A 21,161-nucleotide genomic window follows, 5' to 3' on the forward strand; every position below is an offset into this window, starting at 1 on the left:
TACCCCACTTTAAGTACTCTCACTTTACATGCAATCGCGATTAAGGACACAGCTTGTTCAGCTTGGCATGACACTACCCCTGGTTTTTAACATTGGCGTCTATAGGAAATCTTGGTCAGCTTGCCATGGCACTGCTCCCAAACCACAAGTGACAGGGATACCAAACTTAGGGAGCATCGAGAGGGGACCCAGGACTACAACATATCCTTTTTGTGGCCGGTCAGCTTGCCTAGGTACTCTACCATGTCATAGTCCTGGATCCCCTTAACATGCTCCCCAAGCTTGGTGTCCTTATCACATGGTTTGGGAGCAATGCCATGTCAAGCTGACCAAGATTTCCTATGGAGCTAGTGTATTTATATGCATTGAGAAATGAAAAAAGTATTGCTTCACTTTAAGTACATTTTCGTTTTACATACATGCTCTGATCCCATTGTGTACTTAAAAGTGGGGTATGCCTGTGTAATATTATATTATATATATATATCCATCCTAAAGAATTTCAGAAAAACTGAATTTTTGTAAAATCTTACCGTAAAATTCCTTTCTCTGAGTCAGCTGCCCATTCACACAAATTCTTCACTAATGGGGTTTTGCTTCCTCTCCACAGGAGTTTCTATGCATAAGACTTGTAAAAGAACAATTCATCTACATAGTCACACCCATGGGGGCTGTCCTAGTCCAATACCCCCCTGCATTAGCCATCCCAATTCAGTTTGGTCGCAAGCAGTGATGGTGAATAAAAACCCCCAAAGAGGGGCGGGGGCGGCGACTGTCGGAGGACTCAGAGAAAGGAATTTACGGTAAGATTTTACAAAAATTCAGTTTTCTTTTACGTCCTCCGACAGTCGCCGCCCATTCACACAGTCTTCACTAATGGGGATGTCCCAAAGCAGTGTAGACATGAGGGGTGGGCAACGCAACCGCCAGAAAAGCAACACAGTACCCACATCAGAGAAAGGAACCTTACATGCACAGAAAGGTGACCTTCTGGGTAACAAAAAAGGGCTCAACATGAGCAACAACCCAGGAAAACAAATAACCAAGGGGATAAACAACCCCAACAGCCAGGGACCCGTACAAACCAGGGTTCCCTATGGCACTGCCGCACAGAGAACTTTGCGGCCAAAGGAGGCATCAGCTGACGCCAGAACATCAATTTTATAGAATTAGGAAAAGGTGTGCACCGACGACCAAGTCGCAGCCTTGCACACCTGGGCCACCGAAGCCTGATGTCGGAAGGCCCAGGACGCACTCACCGACCTGGTAGAATGCGCCTTAACAGGGAAGGGAGGAACCTGATCCCGCAACGAATAGGCCTGAACAATGGTCTGTCTGATCCATTTGGCAATGGTTGCCACAGACGCAGCCATACCCTTCCGAGGACCCTCAGAAAGTACAAAGAGAATCTGATTTCCGAAAGGATTCAGTCGACGACAGGTAAACCCTGATCGCCCTGACAACAACATCCAGAGAATGCAAGGCCACCGCTTTTGGATGCTTAGGGTTCGCACAAAGCGAAGGTAAAACAATGTCCTCATTGAGGTGAAAATCCAAAACCACCTTTGGCAGAAAGGACAGATTAGGTCGCAAGACCACCTTATCCCTATGAACCACCAGGTAAGGGGAACGGCAAGACAACGCAGCCAACTCCCGACACTCTGCGAGCCTAAGTGATCGCCACCAGAAAGGCAACCCTTTTAGACAGCAGAGGTAACAAGATTTCCCTGATGTTTTCAAACGGGGAACGTTGTAACACGGACAGAACCAAGTCCCATGGAGGTAAGGGCTTCCTTCTGGGAGGGGCCAAATGACGCACACCTTGAATAAAGGTGCGAATCAAGGAATTAGACGCCACAGGGCGCTGAAAAAGAACAGCCAGTGCAGATACCTGGCCCTTAATCGTGGCCAACGTAAGGCGCTGGTCCACACCAGTCTGGAGGAAAGCTAACACCCTCGCCACCGAGTAGGAACGAGGAGAGAAACCCCTGGACCCACACCAGGCAAAATAAGCTTTCCATGTACGGTAATAAATTTTACCAGAAGAGGCTTTTCTAGCCTTGATCAAAGTAGGAATGACCTCTGAGGAGAGACCCCCGTCTCTCAGGACCTGGCTTTCAACAGCCATGCCGTTAAAGCCAGCGACTGTAAAGCAGGGTGGAAGATCGGTCCCTGAGACAGAAGATCTTCTCGCATTGGCAGCCGCCATGGAGGCTCTACGGCCAGGTGAACGATGTCCGCGTACCAGGACAGACGTGGCCAGTCCGGCGCCACTAGAATCACCAGTGTTTGTTCCAAGGTCAACCTGCGAAGGAACCTGGACAACAACTGAATCGGAGGAAAGGCATAGATCAGGCGATACTGATGCCAAGGCACCACCAGCGCATCCAAGGTGTCTGCCAGAGGATCGCGCCTTCTTGCCACAAACCTTTCCACCTTGTGGTTTAGCCGAGACGCGAACAGATCCACATCCGGGGATCCCCACTTCGCACACAGCATTTGAAAAACCTCCGGGTGCAGGGACCATTCCCCCTGGTCCAGGGTCTGGCGGCTCAGATAATCTGCCTGCCAATTCTCCACACCCAGAATGTGCACTGCCGATATCGCCGGGACATGAGTCTCGGCCCAAGACAGAATACTGGTCACTTCCTGGGCCGCCCGGGCACTCCTGGTGCCCCCTTGGTGGTTGATGTACGCCAACGCAGTGGCATTGTCCGTCTTCACCCGTACAGGGCAGCCCCGAAGACGATCCGACCACTGGATCAAGCCCAGCCTGATCGCTCTTAATTCCAAAATGTTTATCGGGAGGGAGGATTCCTCCTCCGACCAAGTGCCCTGGGCAGACAGGTTGCCCAGAACGCCACCCCAGCCTGACAGGCTGGCATCCGTGGTTATTACCGTCCACAGAATTGGCCGGCAGGATTTTCCGTCTGACACCGCCGGGGACTGAAGCCACCAACCCCGCTTTCAACCCCAGGCACCGCATACAGGTCTGGAGTGACGAGGATTTGTTGTCCCTGAGGGACCTGACCTCATTCTGCAGGGTCCAGAGCTTGTCCTCCAGTAAGAACACCTTTGCTTGAGCAGAGTCCAGAACCATTCCCAGATACGGGAGACGAACCGAAGGAGACAAGGTCGACTTCTGAATGTTGATAGTCCAACCGAACTCCTGGAGCGTCTGGACCGTAATGGACAGATCGCGCAACAGGCTCTGACTGGCACTCGATCTTAGCAGGAGATCGTCCAGATATCCCAAGACCGCAATGCCCTGTGCCCACAACAGGCCCAGAACAGGCGCCAACACTTTGGTAAAGACCCTTGGAGCCGAAGCGAGACCGAAAGGTAACGCCACAAACTGGTAATGATCCACCGCATTAGCGAAATTGGAGATACCTCTGATGACCCTCGAAAATGGGGATGTGCAGATATGCATCCTTCAGGTCTAGAGAGGCCATGAACTCCCCCGGATTCAGGGAGGCCACCACCTAGCGGAGTGATTCCATGCGGAATTTCCGAACGCACACAAAGTGGTTCATCGCTTTCAAGTCCAGAATCGGACGCACTTTGCCCTCCTTTCTGGGCACAGTGAACAGATTTGAATAAAAAACCCCGAAACTTGTCCCGATGAGGCACCGGGACGACAACCCCCTGGGCGAGGAGATCCTGTACCGCTTGATGCAGGTCCTGTAACCGCCCTGGGGTCAAATGAAGATTTGAGGGAAAAAAATCTGTTCGCCGGCCGTGAAAGAAATTTGATCTTGTAACCTGACCGAATGATTTCCTGAACCCACCTGTCCGAGATTCGGAGCAGCCAAGGTTGGAGGAAACCGCGCAAATGTCCCCCCCCCACCCCCGAAAACAGGTGAGGGCGTCCCTTCAGGCAGAGGCTGACCGAGCCGCCGTCCCAGCCTGGCCGGATTTTTGTTTGCCGAACCAGGGCTTTTTCTGGTCACCTTGGCCCTTGAAGGGTTTTCCCTTGTTCTGCGCCTTGAAGGCACGAAAGGACCCCTGATTAGGTTTAAAGGAGGGGGCCCGCTTACCACGGAAAAATTTTCCCTTAGGGTCCTGGGGCAGCAAAGTGCTCTTACCCCCAGTGACTCCTTTAACCAATTCATCTAAGGATTCCCCAAAAAGGCGAGACCCTGCATAGGGGAAATCAGCCACGGTCTTCCAGGATTTTTGGTCAGCCGACCAGCTTTTTAACCAGATTAAGCGACGGTTAATCACTGCGACACTGGACAGGCATATCGCCAAAGGGGCCTCATTTAGAGCCGCATCGCACAAATACATGACCCCTCGATAAATCTGATCCACCATCTCCACTGTAGTGGGAGGGGCAGAGTCGGCCACGAGGGTGCGTTTGAGCACCTTGGTCCAATCCGCCACAGCCTGAGCCACCATTACAGAGGCAAAAATAGGCTTGAGCATGGAACCCGCCACCATGTAGTAATGTCGGGCAAGAGAGTCCTCGGTGGGGACCAGGGTAGCTTTGTTCAATCTGGCCACCGTGTGATCCACTTGAGGAGGCACACACCAGCGCGCAGCCGTAGTAGCCGCAAAAGGGTAGAGAAGTTGAAACTTCTTAGGCACCACGAAGGTGTGTTTTAAATTACGCCATAGCTCATTCACCTTATGGTGAAACTCTGCGGGGCAAGGAAAAACCTGCGCTGTCTTGCGGGTCCTGTGTGTACCAAAAGAGGGCACAACGCCCGGAGGAGTGGGCTCATCCTCCAAATGTGTTTCCTTTACTGCTAGGATCAACTCATTCATAGCTGCGCGTTCCTCAGGCGACCCGGGGGGGGGGGGTGGGGGAGTCATCCACCCCTGACCTCCGCCTCCCCCCTCAAACTCTTGCGGGTCCTGAGAAGAGCGAGACCCCGAAAGGGCCACGCTACCTACAGCAACCATGTCACACTCAGAATCAGAAGAAAAGGAAATCCTAGGCCTTTTTCTAGCAGCACGTTCAGTCATCAGCACATCCATTTTTGACACCAAAGTTGCCACAACAGCAGCCAAATTAGTCAGGTTAGAGGATTCAGAGGACCCTGAATCCCCCACCAAAGCTGGAGGGAATTTGCTGTCCTGGGATTCCATAACAGAAAGAAAAAGTTTTTTTTTTTAACTGGCCCTTTAAGAGCGCCACGGACCCCCGCAGCACACCGCTATAGAGACTGAGAGACACAGACCCCCCGCAGGGACAAAACTGACGAGGAAGATTGCACAAAGCAGGACAGGAAAAGAACAGCAGGACAGAAACCCCACAGTGTGTTACCAGCTCCTTCGGTCGGCTCTGTGAGAAAGAAGTGATGTCACCGCTGGAGGCTGAACTTAAGCTGCAGGCCAAGGGAAATTAATGCCTATTAAAACTAATGGGAGGCTTCGGCAAGATGGCCGCTGACATGTGCTCTGAACGATCAAATGCCACACGCAATGCGCCAAAATCACTACATAGCATGCTGTATAAAATGCCTATAATGAAGCCAGACATGCTGCCCACACTTAAAATGGCAGACCGGTGGTTTTTAACCCCGGAGCGGTCGCCGCATGTGTCTGCACCTCCAAGCACCCTAAAGTGACCTTAGGAGAGGGACCCCCCAATCCCCCACACAGCGCTGCTGTGAGAGAATAAAACCCCACGCAGGGACCGGGAACCCAAAACGCACAGACATAGGGGACACCACAGACACACAGGACTGCCGACCCCAGACAGAGGCCCCACACAGAATGTACTTGCCTGTACCCGATGGCGTGGGGTGCCTAATATCAAGCGGGAAACCGCCCACCCTCAGATGGCAGGGGAGTGCCGCCAGCCAGAAACGCAGGACACTAGTAGTGCACGGACGAACCTATGGTGTGTCCAGTGAGGTAGCCAACTCACATGGCTGCATCCCTGATGGACAGGGATGGGTCGTTTGTGAGGCCATGGCGAACACATAGCCTGCAAAACGCTCAATGGCGGGCTGGGATTCCATCTGACCCTCTGTCCTGGAGAACCAGGACGGTCAGTCTGATTCCCAGCTCCGCAAACGCCGTCTTCATCCGAAAATCCAACAAACTAGCGCTGATAAAACAGCTAGCAATGTAAAGAAAAATTACATTTTCAGAAAATAAATCAAAGAAAAAAAGGAAGGCTGAGACTGTAGCCTCAGCACAGGGAAGCCTATCCACTCCTAAGCTAGGCAGAAGACAAACTGAATTGGGATGGCTATTGCAGGGGGGTATTGGCCTAGAAGGACAGCCCCCATGGGTGTGACTATGTAGATGAATTGTTCTTTTACAAGTCTTATGCCTAGAAACTCCTGTGGAGAGGAAGCAATACCCCATTAGTGAAGACTGTGTGAATGGGCGGCGACTGTCGGAGGACGTAAGAGAAATTATATTTCAATAAAAAGTCCTATATATAATGGGTGAAAAACAATTAGGAGGCGCCATCTAGTGGCCAAAAATAAGAATTACTGAAAAAATATATGTAAAAATATATATATGCAAAAATAATACTATGCACATATTAGAGCACTTCCTTATCCCCCATTCAGAAGTATAAAATACAAAATACAACAATTAAAAATACATTTGACAGCATAAAAACCTAAAAAACACTAGCAAAGGAACAAATCAACAGTTGTTAAAGCAATTAATGTCCCATTTAACGTTTAAACCATGGGGGACGTAGGTTTTTAATAAATAAATCCAACGTGTTTCAATGCGGGATATCTCCCTCTTTACATTTGACCCTCTCCAGTGGGGTACAAATTTGTCTATGGCGACAAAAAGGGTACCTTGTGGGTTTCTCTGAAATTTCGGTCACAGAAGACGGGCAGGGAATATACCATTGATTCCTTTATTACATGTTCTACCAAGAACGTTGTATATATGCTTCAGTGCAAGTGCGGCAAACAATACGTGGGCCGCACTATGCGAACCATGCAGATACGCTTGGGTGAACATGTAGGAAATATTAAGAAAGGGTTCCCAAGCCAGTGTTTCTAAACACTTTGACTTGTGCCATCAGAGAATATATATACATTTTATTTTTGTGGGAGTGTTTTTTCTTCACTGAAGGACCTTTCTTATGCACATTATTTCACATGCTGTTTGGTTCATTAATGCTTACATGTTTTCTACATTTATAGGGTGCTCATATCGCCCGCATAATACATTTTTAGTATATTCATTTTCAACATTAGATGTTTTTTTTTCACTTGGTTATTATTCACTCTTTAGCGCAACACATAGTGGTTTTGTATTGTTTTGGACTTTGTTCTTTGAGTGTGTATGCTGCTTGGTATTTCTTTTCACTGTTTTTTGACTTGGGGCAGGAATTTTTTTCAGATTTATAATCTTATTTCATATTTTCTGCATAAAGGCGTAGGGTATAATTTGTTAGATTTAACCAAATGCTAGTGCCTCCAGGCCATGACCAACATCGTTCCTCTTTGTGGTTATTAGCAGTAGCAGTGTAGTAGGGTCCTGAACTCCAGAATCTCTCCCTCTCCCGGGCCGAGCTATATGTTGGAGCTATGCAGCTAAATAATACAATCAAGGGTTGGGTAATGCAAGGCCACCCGACTCTTTAGGTTTTTGAAATGGTTATAGTTTCACCCTAGGGTGACAAGAATGCCATAGAAGGGCCCTAAAAGATAGTAATAATGCGGAACACTTTAAGGGGGATGACCACCGGGGAATTGGAGTAAATACAGCAGCTGGAGCATGAGGATAATTTTTATGAGATTTACAGGACCCGCCAGGGACATTGTAAGCTTGGACCAAAGTTTAACCTTATCTCGGAATCTGGCCAAGATCGGTGTAATATTAAGTTTGATATAGTCTTAACGGCCTGGAAGTCACTTGAATGCCCAGATATTTAAAGGAATTAGAGATGGGTATACTGGTGGGCAGTGGTATCGAGGCATCTACTGGAGCGTCCAGTGGCATCAGCGATGACTTACCATAGGTAATCACCAATCCAGAGTATGTACCAAATACAGTAATAACTGCCATTGCCTCCTCAAGAGAAGAGTTGATATCTCCCAGCAGCAACAGTGTCGTCTGCATAAAGAATTATTTTTTCATGGAGAGGGCCATATCTGAAACCTTCAATCAATGGATTCGCCAGGATAAGTGCCGCCATTGGCTCTATGGCCATAGCAAATAGGAGAGGGGATAGAGGACAATGGACATCCCTGTCTGGTGCCTCTGTAAAGCTGGAAGCTTTGGGATATTCTACCGGCTTCCCTAATGACCGATTTAGGGTGACTGTATAGTAGCTGGACTCAGGAAATAAAGCCCTCTCCAAATCCAAACTTTCTCATCATGCTCCAGAGGAAAGACCATTCTATACTATAAAATGCCTTATGGGCATCCAAAGCGAACAAGGCCCTGTTACCAGTGTTGTCAGAGTGGGATTGTACATTTAGAACTAGCCTCCGTAGATTTATGGCAGTGGACTTTTGGGGCATAAAGCTGGATTGATCTGGGTGGATAATGGTCGAGATAACTTTTTAGGTCGCTTTGGAGTAGGGAAATTGGGCGGTAGGAGCTCGGGTCTAGAGGGTCTCTTCCGGGTTTAGGTATCAGAATTATAGTTGCTCTAGTCATGGACTCCGGCAGGGCACGTCTCCCTCTGGCTTCATTAAACACTTCCTGATCCAGGAGCCTTTGAACTGGGAAAAGACCAGGCCGCCATCTGCAGTTCCCCCAGGGTCAAGGGGGGGGTCTAACATTTGTCTAACATTTGTCGGGACGCCTCCGACAAGGAGGGCAGAGGGATTTTCTGAACAGAAGTTTTGATTTCCTCTTCAGTGAAGTTTTGTTTAGACTGATAGAGCGAGGAGTAAAAGGTAACCAATTCCTCCATAATATGATGGGAATTAATTAATCGGCCATCCTTCAGTGCCACTAGGGGAAACCTGTTGGGCATGGGCTAATTTTGCTAAGAGGGGAACACTCTGTTCCCCCTCCCCATAAAAATGGAAGAAGTTTGAAACCACCAGGACTGTTCCTACAGCAGGCCGCCCAGCCAAACTGAGCGATCAGGGGAGAAGGGTCTAAGTCAGGGAGGTGACCAAGAACCCGATGGTCACTTTGAAACAGCTCCAACATTTCTGTGGAGAGAGGAGAACCTTCCAGAAGAACAACTAATTCTGCAGCACTCCACCAATCAGGCATGTATGGTAGAGTGGCCAGAGGGAAGTCACTCCTCAGTAAAAGGCACCCGACAGCCCGTCTGAAGTTTGCCAAAAGGCACCTGAAGGACATTCAGATCATGAGAAACAAAATTCTCTGGTCTAATGAAACAAAGATTGGACTCTTTGGCATGAATGGCAAGCCTCATGTCTGGAGGAAACCAGGCACCACTCATCACCTGGCCAATACCATCCCTACAGTGAAGCATAGTGGTGGCATGCTGTGGGGATGTTTTTCAGCGGCAGGAACTGGGAGACTAATCAGAATCAAAGGGAAAGATGAATGCAGCAATGTAGAGAGACATTCTTGATGAAAAAGGACCTCGGTCTGGACCACAGACTGAGACGAAGGTTTATCTTCTAACAGGACAACAACGCTAGACACACAGCCAAAATAACAAGTGGCTATGGGACAACTTGAGTGGCCCAGCCAGAGCCCAGACTTGAAGCTAATTGAACAACTCTGGAAAGATCTAAAAATAGCTCTGCATCGACACTCCCCATCGAACCTGATGGAGCTTGAGAGGTTCTGGAAAGAAGAATGGGGGGAAACTGCCCAAAAATAGGTGTGCCCAGGTTGTAGCATCATATTGAAAAAGACTTGAAGCTGTAATTGGTGCCAAATGTACTTCAACAAAGTATTGAGTGAAGGCTGTGAACTCTTATGTACATGGGATTTTTTTAATTTTTTATAAATTTGCAAAGATTTCAAACAAGCTTCTTTCACGTTGTCATTATGGGGGGATGATTATAGAATTTTGAGGAAAAAAATGAATTTAATCCATTTTGGAATAAGGTTGTAACATAACAAAATGTGGAAAAAAATGAAGCACTAATACTTTCCAGATGCACGGTACATACATACACGTGTGTGTGTAGATTATATATAATTGACCGATATAGTTTTTCCAGCCACCCTTCAGGCTGATATTAAATGCCAATATTCTGCACATTAAAGTTTTTATTTTTACACTGTCCTTTAAAAAAATATTTTTTTGATCACTTTTATTGCTGTCACAAGGAATGTAAACATCCCTTGTGACAGTAATAAGCAGTGGCAGGTACTCTTTTTGGAGGGATCTGGGGTCTATAAGACCCCAAACCCCTCCTCTGCACATAAAAGCATTCAAAACGCCAACTTTGGCTGTTTTAAATGCTGTAATTTTTTTTTTTATTTTTAATTAAATCTGGAGCCTTTAAGGCTCCAGTACCCAGAACTGATGTCATGACATCGCTTCTGGATTTTTACATCTGAGACCTAATCAGAGCCAAATGCAGCCAAATCCTCTACCCCCAAACTTTCCCCTTCTAGTACACCTCTTCCCCCCCCCACTCCCAGCATAAATTCCCCTCAAATGCCCCCGCTTAGCACAAATCATCTTCCCCCAAACCTCCCAAAACAAATACCCCCTAAATCCCTACTCTATCACCTCCACCCCCAAATTGCCCCTCCTAGAACAATACAAACCCCCTTCAGCCCCCATATCCCCCCTTCAAACACAAATCCCCGCCCCCCCACCTCACAGGATACCACAGTGCCCAGGGCATCGGCCCCTTCTGCTCACACCTTGTCTCGACCCTGTGCAGAGTGCCCAACATAGCAAGCCACTGGTTATGAGGGCACTCGTGCAAGCTCGCTCCCAACCTGTGCTCTGTGTGTGGCTTGGCCCCGCCTCTTCTCATGATATTTGACAGCAGCAGGAGCCAAGTCTTTGAGCCTATGAGAGAGAACACTTTCAGGCACATTGATGGATCGAGATTGGGCTCAGGTTAAGTATAAGCGGGAACTGGGGGAGAAGGGTTGGCACTAAGGTGTTTTTACCTTAATGCAGAAAAAAAGAAAAAAAAAAAAAAAAAAAAAACTTCAACCCTTAGAACCACTTTGAGCTACTGTTAAGGTTAACCTAGGTAAAAACACCACATAGCTACAGGTTTAGGCATTCTTAATGCTGGTTAAAAAGCTGGGTATTGTGAGAAAAGAAAAAAAAAAAAAAAAAAGAAGAAGAAGAAGAAGAACACACCTTTACTCTGCCCATAGTAGCATCCAGATTCATCCCACACAGGTTCTTAATGAAAATAATCTAATTTGATGCGCTCATAAAAGAGGCATGTGATCTACCTAAAACACTGACCTTCAGATTGTGTACCCATCGCTGAGGCGGGCAGTAGATGTATTCACCATACTTTGCTTCTTTTGGTCGATGTACTCCACTACAAATAAACATACAGACTTAAGCTATGTACACACAATCTGAAAATCGGACGACAGATCGTCCGGTGTTTTCTTTGCATACTAGTCACATATCAAACATGAAGAGTTTACTAAAGTTACGAAAATTCTCATACAACAGAATAAAAAAAAAAAAAAAAATGGAAATGTCATGTGTTGTAGTGTATTTTCGAACGACAGCTGTGCTGATTAAACGAAAATTGTACAATCTGGTATCGTACGATAAAAGTTTTTGCGCTTGTCTGATCGGATATCAGATGAACTGTCGTGATCGGCTTTCGAAAAGCTCTGTACTAAACAACTCGAATATCGTATGATCGCTTTGCAAAATCGGTATTTTTTTGGCCAATATTTGGATTATGTATACGGGCCTTTTACTCTTCAATCTTTAATTCATACTCCTAACAAAACAGGACAAACACTAAGTTTTCACTTGCATAAAAATCAGAGCTAAAAAAAAGGAGAAGAGGCATGAAAGACTACAGAAAAGAAAAAATGAGAATTAAAGCGGAGTTCCGGCCACGGGGGTGAAATTTAGATAAAAATACCCCCGGGACAGTCGAGGCTAGTACATTCCACAATGGATAGCCTCTGTACTGTCCCGGGTCGTACTTACCTTTTAGAAGAAATACTTACCTTGAAAATTTATTCTCCAGCGCTGCCATCTCGGATGTGGGCAGCTGAAGCCAGCGCGTCCTCTTCCATGTCCTCTTCTCCCAGAATGCGCCTGCACCGGCCCCCGCTCGTCACTTCCGGTGCGAGCGCGTCATCCCTCCACAGCTTCTGGGCATGCCCAGAAGCTGTTTAGCAGGGAATGAGGAGCGCCCACACCGGAAGTGAAGAGCAGGGCCGGTGCAGGCGCATTGATTCCTGGGAGCGATGACGTTCAGCTCCCAGGAATCAATGCAAAGAGGAAGTGACGGCGCGGGCCGCGGCCACAGAGGGAGTAAGTGGAAGAAAGGGGAGTATATTTTTCTTCAATAACAAGGTAAGTAAACAAAAAAAAAAAAAAAAAATCGTAACTATCCATTTGTTTTTCAGGTGACCAAGAGCAAGCGGATGGTCCAAAATCGATTATGTCGATTTTGTGGCCGGAACTCCGCTTTAAGGGAGAGCGAGGAGACAAATATATCTAGTAAGGAATTGCGCAGTAACTATATTTTAACAATCATTGATTCAGATTTTAATAAAAAGGTTAAGAATTAAAGGACAGCAAGGCAACATTGGTCTTAAGGCACTCTTAATATCCAGTCTGGGAATGTTCAACACAAATTTGTCTTAGAAGTAAACCATTACTAGATGACAAACACTTTGCCAAAGCACTGCGTTTTAACAAAATGTTTAATCTTCCCATAAGGGTTTTTCTTCTTTTGCATGTCAGAGCTGCTTATTACATTAAGCTTTATAGCCAGTCCATGATGTACTTGCTCCAGCATTGGCTCTGGGCTGGATTCCTTGTATTAACAGTAGACCAGATCTATTCATTGTGTGTCAAGATAGCCTCCACCAGTGGAGCATGTGGACAGGCTGACAACACGGGAGCCAAAAAGGGAGACTGTTGGCACATAACAGGAAGTGCCTGAATAAGAGCCTTCATGGCAAGATCACCAAGGTCTACTTTAGCTAAATCTGATCATTTTTAAAAAGTTGGTAAAAGTAAAGTTTTTTATTTTTATTATAAAATAACAAACCTGTTATACCTACCTGCTCTTTGCAATGGTTTCGCACAGAGCAGCCCTGTTTCTCTTTTTTAGGGGTCCCCCGCAGCACTCCTAGCTCCACTCTCCACCCCCCCATTAGTGCCTCCATACTCCATAGGAAGCCACTTGCTATGCGGGCACTAATGAGGGCTTGCTCCCAAGCCCCTATCTGTGTCCATAAGCCACACAGAGCCAAGCTCAGCCCCACTTCCTCAATGGCTCCGATTTACAGCAGTGGGAGTCAATGGCTCCTGCTACTGTATCTGAGTTAACCAGGAAAGAAAGGAGAGCCGTCGCTGGATCGAGATTGGGCTCAGGTATGTATTTAGGGGGGCTGCGGGGGAAGCTACATGCAGAAGGTTTTTTACCCTAATGCATAGAATGCAGATATATGATATTTTAGTGACTTGGTCTAAAACAACCAAGTACAACTAAAGGCAAATCTTTTATTATAGTTTTGTACAGATTTGAGAGGGGTTAGAACACCTGTCAGTTTTTAGTGTTGTCTGTGCCCCCGTTAAGGAGATTCTCCTTCTCTATTTGTCCTGTTTACCATTATTGAAAGTGAAAGAAAATCCCAAAATATAGGTTGTCCCCAGAAAAGTAATTTAGGGTTCCCTTAAATTTGCAGGGGATTTCCTCCTTTCCCGTTTTGCCTATGGGACAGGAAGTTAAGGTATATCTCCCCAATCTTACCCTATCAAAAATGGGAAAAAAAAAAAAAAGGAAGAAGTTTGGCCTACTACTAGTTCTACTTTAATAGTATCATGGAGTTACCTATTTGGTATAGGGGACGTGTGGTTAATTACCACATCCATACAGGCAGGATACGTTTTCTGTAAGACAGCAGAATTACACATGAACATTTTACAGAAACAAATTAGGTCTACTAAAACTTGGAAAACAGCAACATTGATTCAGTTACATAGTTCGGTTGAAAAAAGTCCAACTGGTTCAACCAATAAAAAGCGAGAAAAAAAAAAAAAATCATCATACAATCCCATATACATTACCCTGTACCAACAGTTGATCCAGAGGAAGGCAAACAAAAAAAAAAAAAATTGAGCACGCCTGTGTTGGGCAGTCCCTGGGGGTATACTTCCACTTCCTGCTATAGGCTTTCAGTTTTGTAACAAGCAGTGTCAGAAGAAACCAACCCAACTCCATAGAGGGGCGGGTGCTGTGTCCATCAATGATCATCAAAGGAATGGATTTTACGGGAAGTCAAAAATCCCATTTCGCTTTCGTTCATTGACGGACACAGTACTTCGTCTTCCTGACCATAGGGACGTCCCAAAGCAGTGGCAAACATGAGGGGTGGGAACAGCAGAACAAAACAACTTCCAAGGCTAAACCTAACCAACCAGGTAACTTGGAGCTCAAATATCTACAACTGGAGCTCACCTGAAAAAAATACCCTCAAAAAGGAGGACAAGTCCTCTCAACAACAGCAGCCTGCAAAACTTTGCAGCCAAAGAAGCATCCGCAAATGCCAACACATCCATTTTATAAAACTTAGTGAATGTGTGTACAGACGACCAGGTGGCTGCCTTGCAAGCCTGGATCACTGACGCCTGGTGACGGAAGGCCTAGGAGGCCCCACACACCAGATTAGAGTGGGTCTTGACAGGGAAAGGAGGAACCTGACCATTAACAGAATGAGCCTGAACCACAGTCCATCTGATCAATCTGGAAATGGTTGCAGCAGAGGCAAACAGCCCTTGTGAGGACAAATAGTGAGTCTGACTTTCTAAAAGACTCCGTAGCTGCCAGATACACCCTTTGTGCAGATACGATCTTTGGAAGAAACAACGGACATGAACGAAGAACCACTTTAACCCTGTGAACCACCAGGTAAGGAGAACAAGACAGCGCCGCCGCCGCAGAAGTAATGGCCACCAAAAAGGCCACCTTCTGAAACGTAAGTTGGGGAATCCCCCCAATATGTTCAAAGGGAGGCTTCTGGAGAACACCAAATTGAGGTCCCATGGCAGCAATGGAGACCGCACTGGGTCTCGTGAGACTCAAGCGTCTCACGCCCTGTAGAAAGGTATGCACCAATGAGTGTGTGGCCAACCGACGCTCAAAGAAAACCGCCAAGGCGGAGACCTGGCCACTAGGATGATCGGAATCTGTACAGCAGAGAGGGCTGGAACGAATTGTTCTGTCAACCACTGCCCGAGCCACCAGGACACTTCTTGTGCCCCCTTGGTGATTGACATAGGCCACAGCCGTGGCACTGTCCGATTGAATCCGTACAGGACACCTCTGGAGACATCAAAGTCTGATCGCTCTGAGCTCCAGTACATTGATCTGTAGCCTGGACTCTTCCAGAGACCAGGCCCCCTGGGCACACTCCATGCCAAAGACACCTCCCCACCCGGATAGGCTGGCATCCGTGGTGACTACCGTCCAGTACAGGGGGGGGGGGGGGAGAGAATGATTTTTCCCTGACGAAGTGCCATAGAATGAAGCCACCAAACCAGGGACCCTCTCGTACTCCGGCTCAACAGGAACAGATTGTCCAGAGACTCCTTGTTCCATTTTAACAATCTCCTTTTGCAGAGATCTTGTGTTGAACTGTGCAAACAGAACCGCCTTGAGGGTAGACACCATCAGGCCCAGCATGCAAGTCCGAAGAGACGAGCGTCTGCTGGATAACAGAAGCTGAATTGCCTCAGCAACTTTTGAAGTTTCGCCAGAGGAAGAGACACCCTGGCTGAGGACGAATCTAACCCAGATAGTCCAGGCTTGTGGACGGAACCAGAGCAGACTTCTGAAGATTCAGAATCCAACCAAACTCCCTCAGCGATTGCACAGTAATCTCCAAGTTGTCCAAGAAGGCAGTCAAAGACTCTGCACATAAGAGCAGATTGTCCAGGTACCCCAGTACCACAATCCCCCGCTGACGCAATAACGCTAGAGCCGGGGCCAACACTTTCGTGAAGACCCGAGGAGCGAAGGCAGGACCAAAGGGTAATGTAACAAATCGATCATGCTCCTCGCCCACGGCAAAGCAGATGAAGCACTGATGGGCGACACATATTGGGATGTGAAGGTAGGCATCATTGATGTCAATAGAGGCGAGAAAATCTCCCTGATGTAAAAATGCTGCCACCACTGTGCGCATGAACTTCATTCGGAACTTCTGTACCCGCACAAAGCGGTTTAGCGCCTAGAGGTCGAGTACTGGACACACCTTGCCCTCCTTCCTGGGGACTGTAAACAGGTTTGAGTAAAAACCTTGGAAAAACGTTCCAACTTTGGAACCGGAACAAGCACCTCTTGAAGTTACGCAAGTTAGGGTTACAAGCACTGTTAGTGAATGAGCACGTAGCAGTCGTGTGAAAAGGTATCTACTGTCCTACCCTGCTGTACCTTGTACCACTTATGTGAATAAAGGAACTTTTCTTCATTGGATTCCGTGGTGGTTGTCGACCATTTTCTTCTTTTATGCTTCTCCTGGTGACTAGCCGAGGTTCAGCACCCACCTTGAATTGTGGACTTTGACTAGCCTGAGCGGTTATCTCTCTTCATTGAGATCCTTTAAGCGATCTAGGGACAGGCGCAGTTTGGATGGGAAGAACCTTTCCGGAGGATATGATTGAAACCCGATCTTGTAGCCGGAGCAAATGACTTTGTGGACCCACTTGCCCTGGATCAGGGAGGTCCACGGATCCGAAAAGTAGCGAAGACGTCCCTCTTCCACCCCAGATACGGATGAGGGAGCCCCTTCATGCAGAGGAATGATTGTTAGCAGGACTGGCACAACCCGCTCGTGGTTTGCCCGACCAAGACTTCTTGGAACAACCAGTGGAGGCCCAAAAGGGTGTGTATCCCTTGTCTTGAGACCCTAAGGGACGAAAAGGCCGCTTGTGAGCCAAAAAGAAAGGTCCCCGTCTGCGACGGGACTCCTTACCCTTGGATGCTTAAGGAAGAAGAGTACTCTTTCCCTCTGTGAGGCCTCTGATGAAGTCATCCAAGAAAGCTCCAAACAGGTGATCCCCCACGAATGGAAGATCAGAAAAGACCTTTTCAGAAGCTTGGTTCATAGACCAGCATTTCAACCAGATAATGCGCCGCAGGACCACTGCCGAGACAGACCGTATAGAAATCAGGGGAGCGGCATCCAAAGAGGCATCACAAACTGTAGCCCTTGGATCAACTGATCCGCCAGCTCCACAACGGCAGGGGGGAGAAGAGTCGTTTCTCCTCCAGGTCCCGGCGTAGCATTTTAGTACAATCATAGCTTGGGCAATAGTAAATACCGGCCTAAGTGCCGACCCAGCCACAGTGAACATATGGCGGGTCAAGGCCTCCGACCGCCTATCAGCCTGGTCTAAGATCAGGGACTCTTCATCTGGAATCACAGTGGCTTTATTTAACCTGGAAACCAGGGAGTCCACTACAGGAGGTACCGTCCATTTTTTAAGGAGGGACTCCTCATAAGGGCACTGCAAAACGCTTCGGGATTGCAAGGGTGCATTTTGGGCACCCCCACTGTTTTGAGACAATATTGTCAAAGAAGGCAGGAAAGGGGAACACCATTGCCGCGTTTAAGGACTTGTGGGTGCCAAAAGGTGACTCGCGCCTGTGATGCTGCTTTAGTCGCATCTTCCATATGCAAACTTTCCCGCACGGATACAATCCGTGCATCCACTAGCGCCTTTTCATGTGCAGCTAGAGCACTACAAGGCCCAGCACAGAGCACTACCGCTGCAAAAGCAGGAAGAGGGAGAGAAAGCCTCACAAAAAAGGCACTCACCACCACCTGTCAGGTACTCACAGCCCGACTATCTGCACACCATGCGGCAATCAGCAAGAGTAATATCGCCGTGTCAGCACATAAGGCTACAAGAAAACTGCGGCACCACCCAGCTCCCGGGGGATACAGAGCACAAAAAACAACCCAAACAAGAAGAAGGGCCCTGGAAGGCGCCCCCACCAGGCCCATCCACCTCCCGAGGAACAATCGTTTGGTCACCGACGGCGTGATCCCCCCTCCCAACGCCAGTGCAGCACCCCATGTAACCCAAAAAGGGGGGGGTGTGGGCAGATAGGGGGCACAGGCCACAATAGACCACCGAGACAGGGAAAACGCGAACTGGGAGGAAGGGGAGCACGGGGGTCTGACTATCCCAGGGAGGGGCCCACCTCCACCACAAAACTTGCCAGAGGTAGAAGGGGGACCGCTAACTTACCACACCAGGAACAGGGTGGGCATCGCTCTGGAAAGGACACCACTCAATTGTAATGTGAGTGCTGTCGGCCAGGAGGAAATGCTGCTACGCAGGCCGAAGCCAGTTCGTATGCATCCTCGTAAGACGTTTAACTCGCAGGCCAGCCCCCGTCCAGTGAGGCTATGTCGCGGCTGACCTAGCGCAGAGCTGCGGTCTGCATGCGCTTGCTGGCTGGACTGGGGGGACCCTAAGGATCTAGATTATCCAGTGCATCGCCCAGTCCGGCACTTGATCGTAGATACTCACAGGAACAAAATAATAAAAGATGAAAAAATTCCATTTATAAAAGAAAAAAAAATTGCCAGGACCAGAGATCCGAGCAAAGGAACTAGGTCCTTAACTGAAGGCCTATAGCAGGAAATGGGAGTATACCCCCAGGGACTGTCCCATAGGTGCTAAAACTTTTTTCTCTGCCTAGTATCCTACTCCTGTAGGTGGCAGTATAGCCATATACGGTCAAGAAGAAGAAGTGCTATGTCCGTCAATGAATGAAAGAGAAAAAACACCAGCAAAGCATGATTCAATTTGCTCCAGCAGGGGGAAAAAATCTTTTCTGGTCCCCCCGAGATGCAATCAGATTTTCCCTGGATCAACTTTACCTATAAATGTTAGTACCCAGTTAGATTATGTACATTTAGGATATAAAAGCAGTCAGTTGAGTGCTGGCACTTTCCTTCTTCTGAGGCCACCTTACAGTGTCAGTGTCTAGTGGCTCTTGTGTGTGGCATATTTAGAAGGAGAAAGGAGGGGAGCTAGCCATCGACTTAAGGGTGCTGTTATATGCAAATATCAACTAAGCTTCCTGTTATCAGGGGATCAGTGAAGTAGAACTATAGGCAAAGCGTTTTTCTTTTTAATTTTGGATAGAGCAAGGGAGAGTTAAAACCCATCAGATTTTTTTTTTTTGCCATCTGTGTCCCATTGCGGAGACTTCCCTTTACTTCCGGTCCCATTGCTAAACAGGAAATGAGAGGAAATGCCTGCAAATTAAGAGAATTTTTTAGGGTCCCCCATGTCATCAGAACTAGTGTCCCCTTTGAAAGATGTCCCCTCTTACGTTTTGGGATTTACTTTTACTTTCAATGGTAATGGTAAACTAGACAGAGGGTGAATTTCCTTAATGGGGGAACAGCAATAAAAGCCAACAAGTATTCAATCTCCACTCCATCCAAAAAACTTAAAAAGTTTTGCCTTTAGTTATACTTTTAAGCAGCTCGGGAGTGACTCGATATTTATTAGTTGCCAATAGACCTGGTTTAGACAGGTATTCGCTCCCACACTTCCGGCTGTCTTTGCCGTGGCAAGGTCCCCTGGGAGTTTGGCCCCCCTCCTCCTGCCCCCACCGCCAGGCCATTCACAAAGCCCAGCACACTTTGTGCATGCACAGCAGGGAACCATCTGTGAATCTGTAAGTCCTCACTGCTGGTTTCCCCCACAAGAAATGGCGTCGGGAGAACTGACAGAAAAAAAAAAAAAAAAAAAAAAAAAAAAATCGGCTGGGGTGCCGACATCATGGGATTCGTGGATAGGTGAGTAAGTGTCATTAAAAAAAAAGTCAGCAGCTACAGTATTTGTAGCTGACTTAATTTTTTCTGAAGGATCATGTACAACTTACCTCCTCTTTATACTTGGTAGCTATACTTGGATACACCTATTACAGAACAAAGAGAAGCATGAAGTCAAATACATGTACGACCCTGTAACCACAGTCCCAATGTTAACAGAATCAGCAGTCTTGATAAAAAAAAGCCCAATTAAAAAAAAAAAAAAAAACAAATTGGCAAGACACACAAGGTCAAACAGATTAAGAGAGGGATTAAAACAGTTTGCACATCACACGTCACTGTATCACAAAGACCAGAAATAAAGAACTACAGCTTTCGAAGAGTTAAAAACACAGGCTCAGTCTGCCATTTAAGCAGAATTTTTTGGTTGCAGAATTGCTTTTCCTTGCTACTATGGTTTAAAAAAAATAAATAAAAAAAAATGGAACAGATAACACTGCAATATCTTTGGACTGATTAAAAGGAAAACCCCGGTGTTAAAATTCATATAAAATTATACAACTGCTATATGCACTATTCTAACACATAACATCAATAACTTTTTGAAGCAAGCTATGATTTTCTGTAATTGGCAAACATTTGGATTTCTTTCCTTGCTAACATAGTAGCACTCCATTCAAAAAGAAATAAAAGATTTTTGTAAGATCTTACCTTAAAATCTCCATGAGCTGCTGAGTAGTCTAGGCAGGAATATTTGAATACACAAGCCCAGGGGGCTATCCCTCCAGACATAAACCCCCACTGCACAACCCAGCACATCAGTTTAGTTTAAAAGCAATGAAGGCAACCGAACCAACCCCAGAGGGGGCAGGTGCTGCGTCTGTCGATGGACATCAGAGAAAAAGATTTTACGGTAAGATCCATCATCCATCGACAGACGCAGCCTCATCTCCATGAGCTGAGTGGGACGTCCCAAAGCAGTATAGGCATGAGGGGTGGGAAAACGCAACCAGACAGTAACGTAAACTCCAAGGGGCTAAACCTAGCCAACCAGGCAACATGGAGCTCAACCAAATAACAGGAGCTCACCCAGATAAAAGACCCCGAAGAGAAGTACAAACAAACATTCTCTTATGAAACAGTAGCCTGCAAAACCTTGCAGCCAAAAGAGGCGTCCGAAGAAGCCAACAAATTCACCTTGTAAAATTTGGTAAATGTGGTAAAGATGAGCATAGACGGCCAAGTCGCTGCCTTATAAACTTGGTACAACAACACTCAGCGCTCTAGTAGAATACGCCTTC

At 47.0% G+C, this 21,161-nt stretch overlaps 1 protein-coding gene across 1 annotated transcript in view; it reads right to left on the reverse strand.

Moving 5' to 3' along the window:
- TP53I13 (tumor protein p53 inducible protein 13) overlaps positions 1–21,161 on the reverse strand; it is an 81,138-nt gene that overhangs the window by 12,371 nt on the left and 47,606 nt on the right. The window contains exons 3-5 of the mRNA XM_082247411.1: positions 19,971–20,006; positions 13,893–13,951; positions 11,318–11,396 (exon numbers count right to left, since the gene is read on the reverse strand). Coding sequence (XP_082103537.1) covers positions 11,318–11,396; positions 13,893–13,951; positions 19,971–20,006 — 174 coding nt within the window. The remainder of the gene's footprint in view (positions 1–11,317; positions 11,397–13,892; positions 13,952–19,970; positions 20,007–21,161) is intronic.

This window comes from Pelophylax lessonae (genome assembly GCF_965119305.1).
Source record: "Pelophylax lessonae genome assembly, chromosome: 2".
Lineage (NCBI taxonomy): Eukaryota > Metazoa > Chordata > Amphibia > Anura > Ranidae > Pelophylax > Pelophylax lessonae.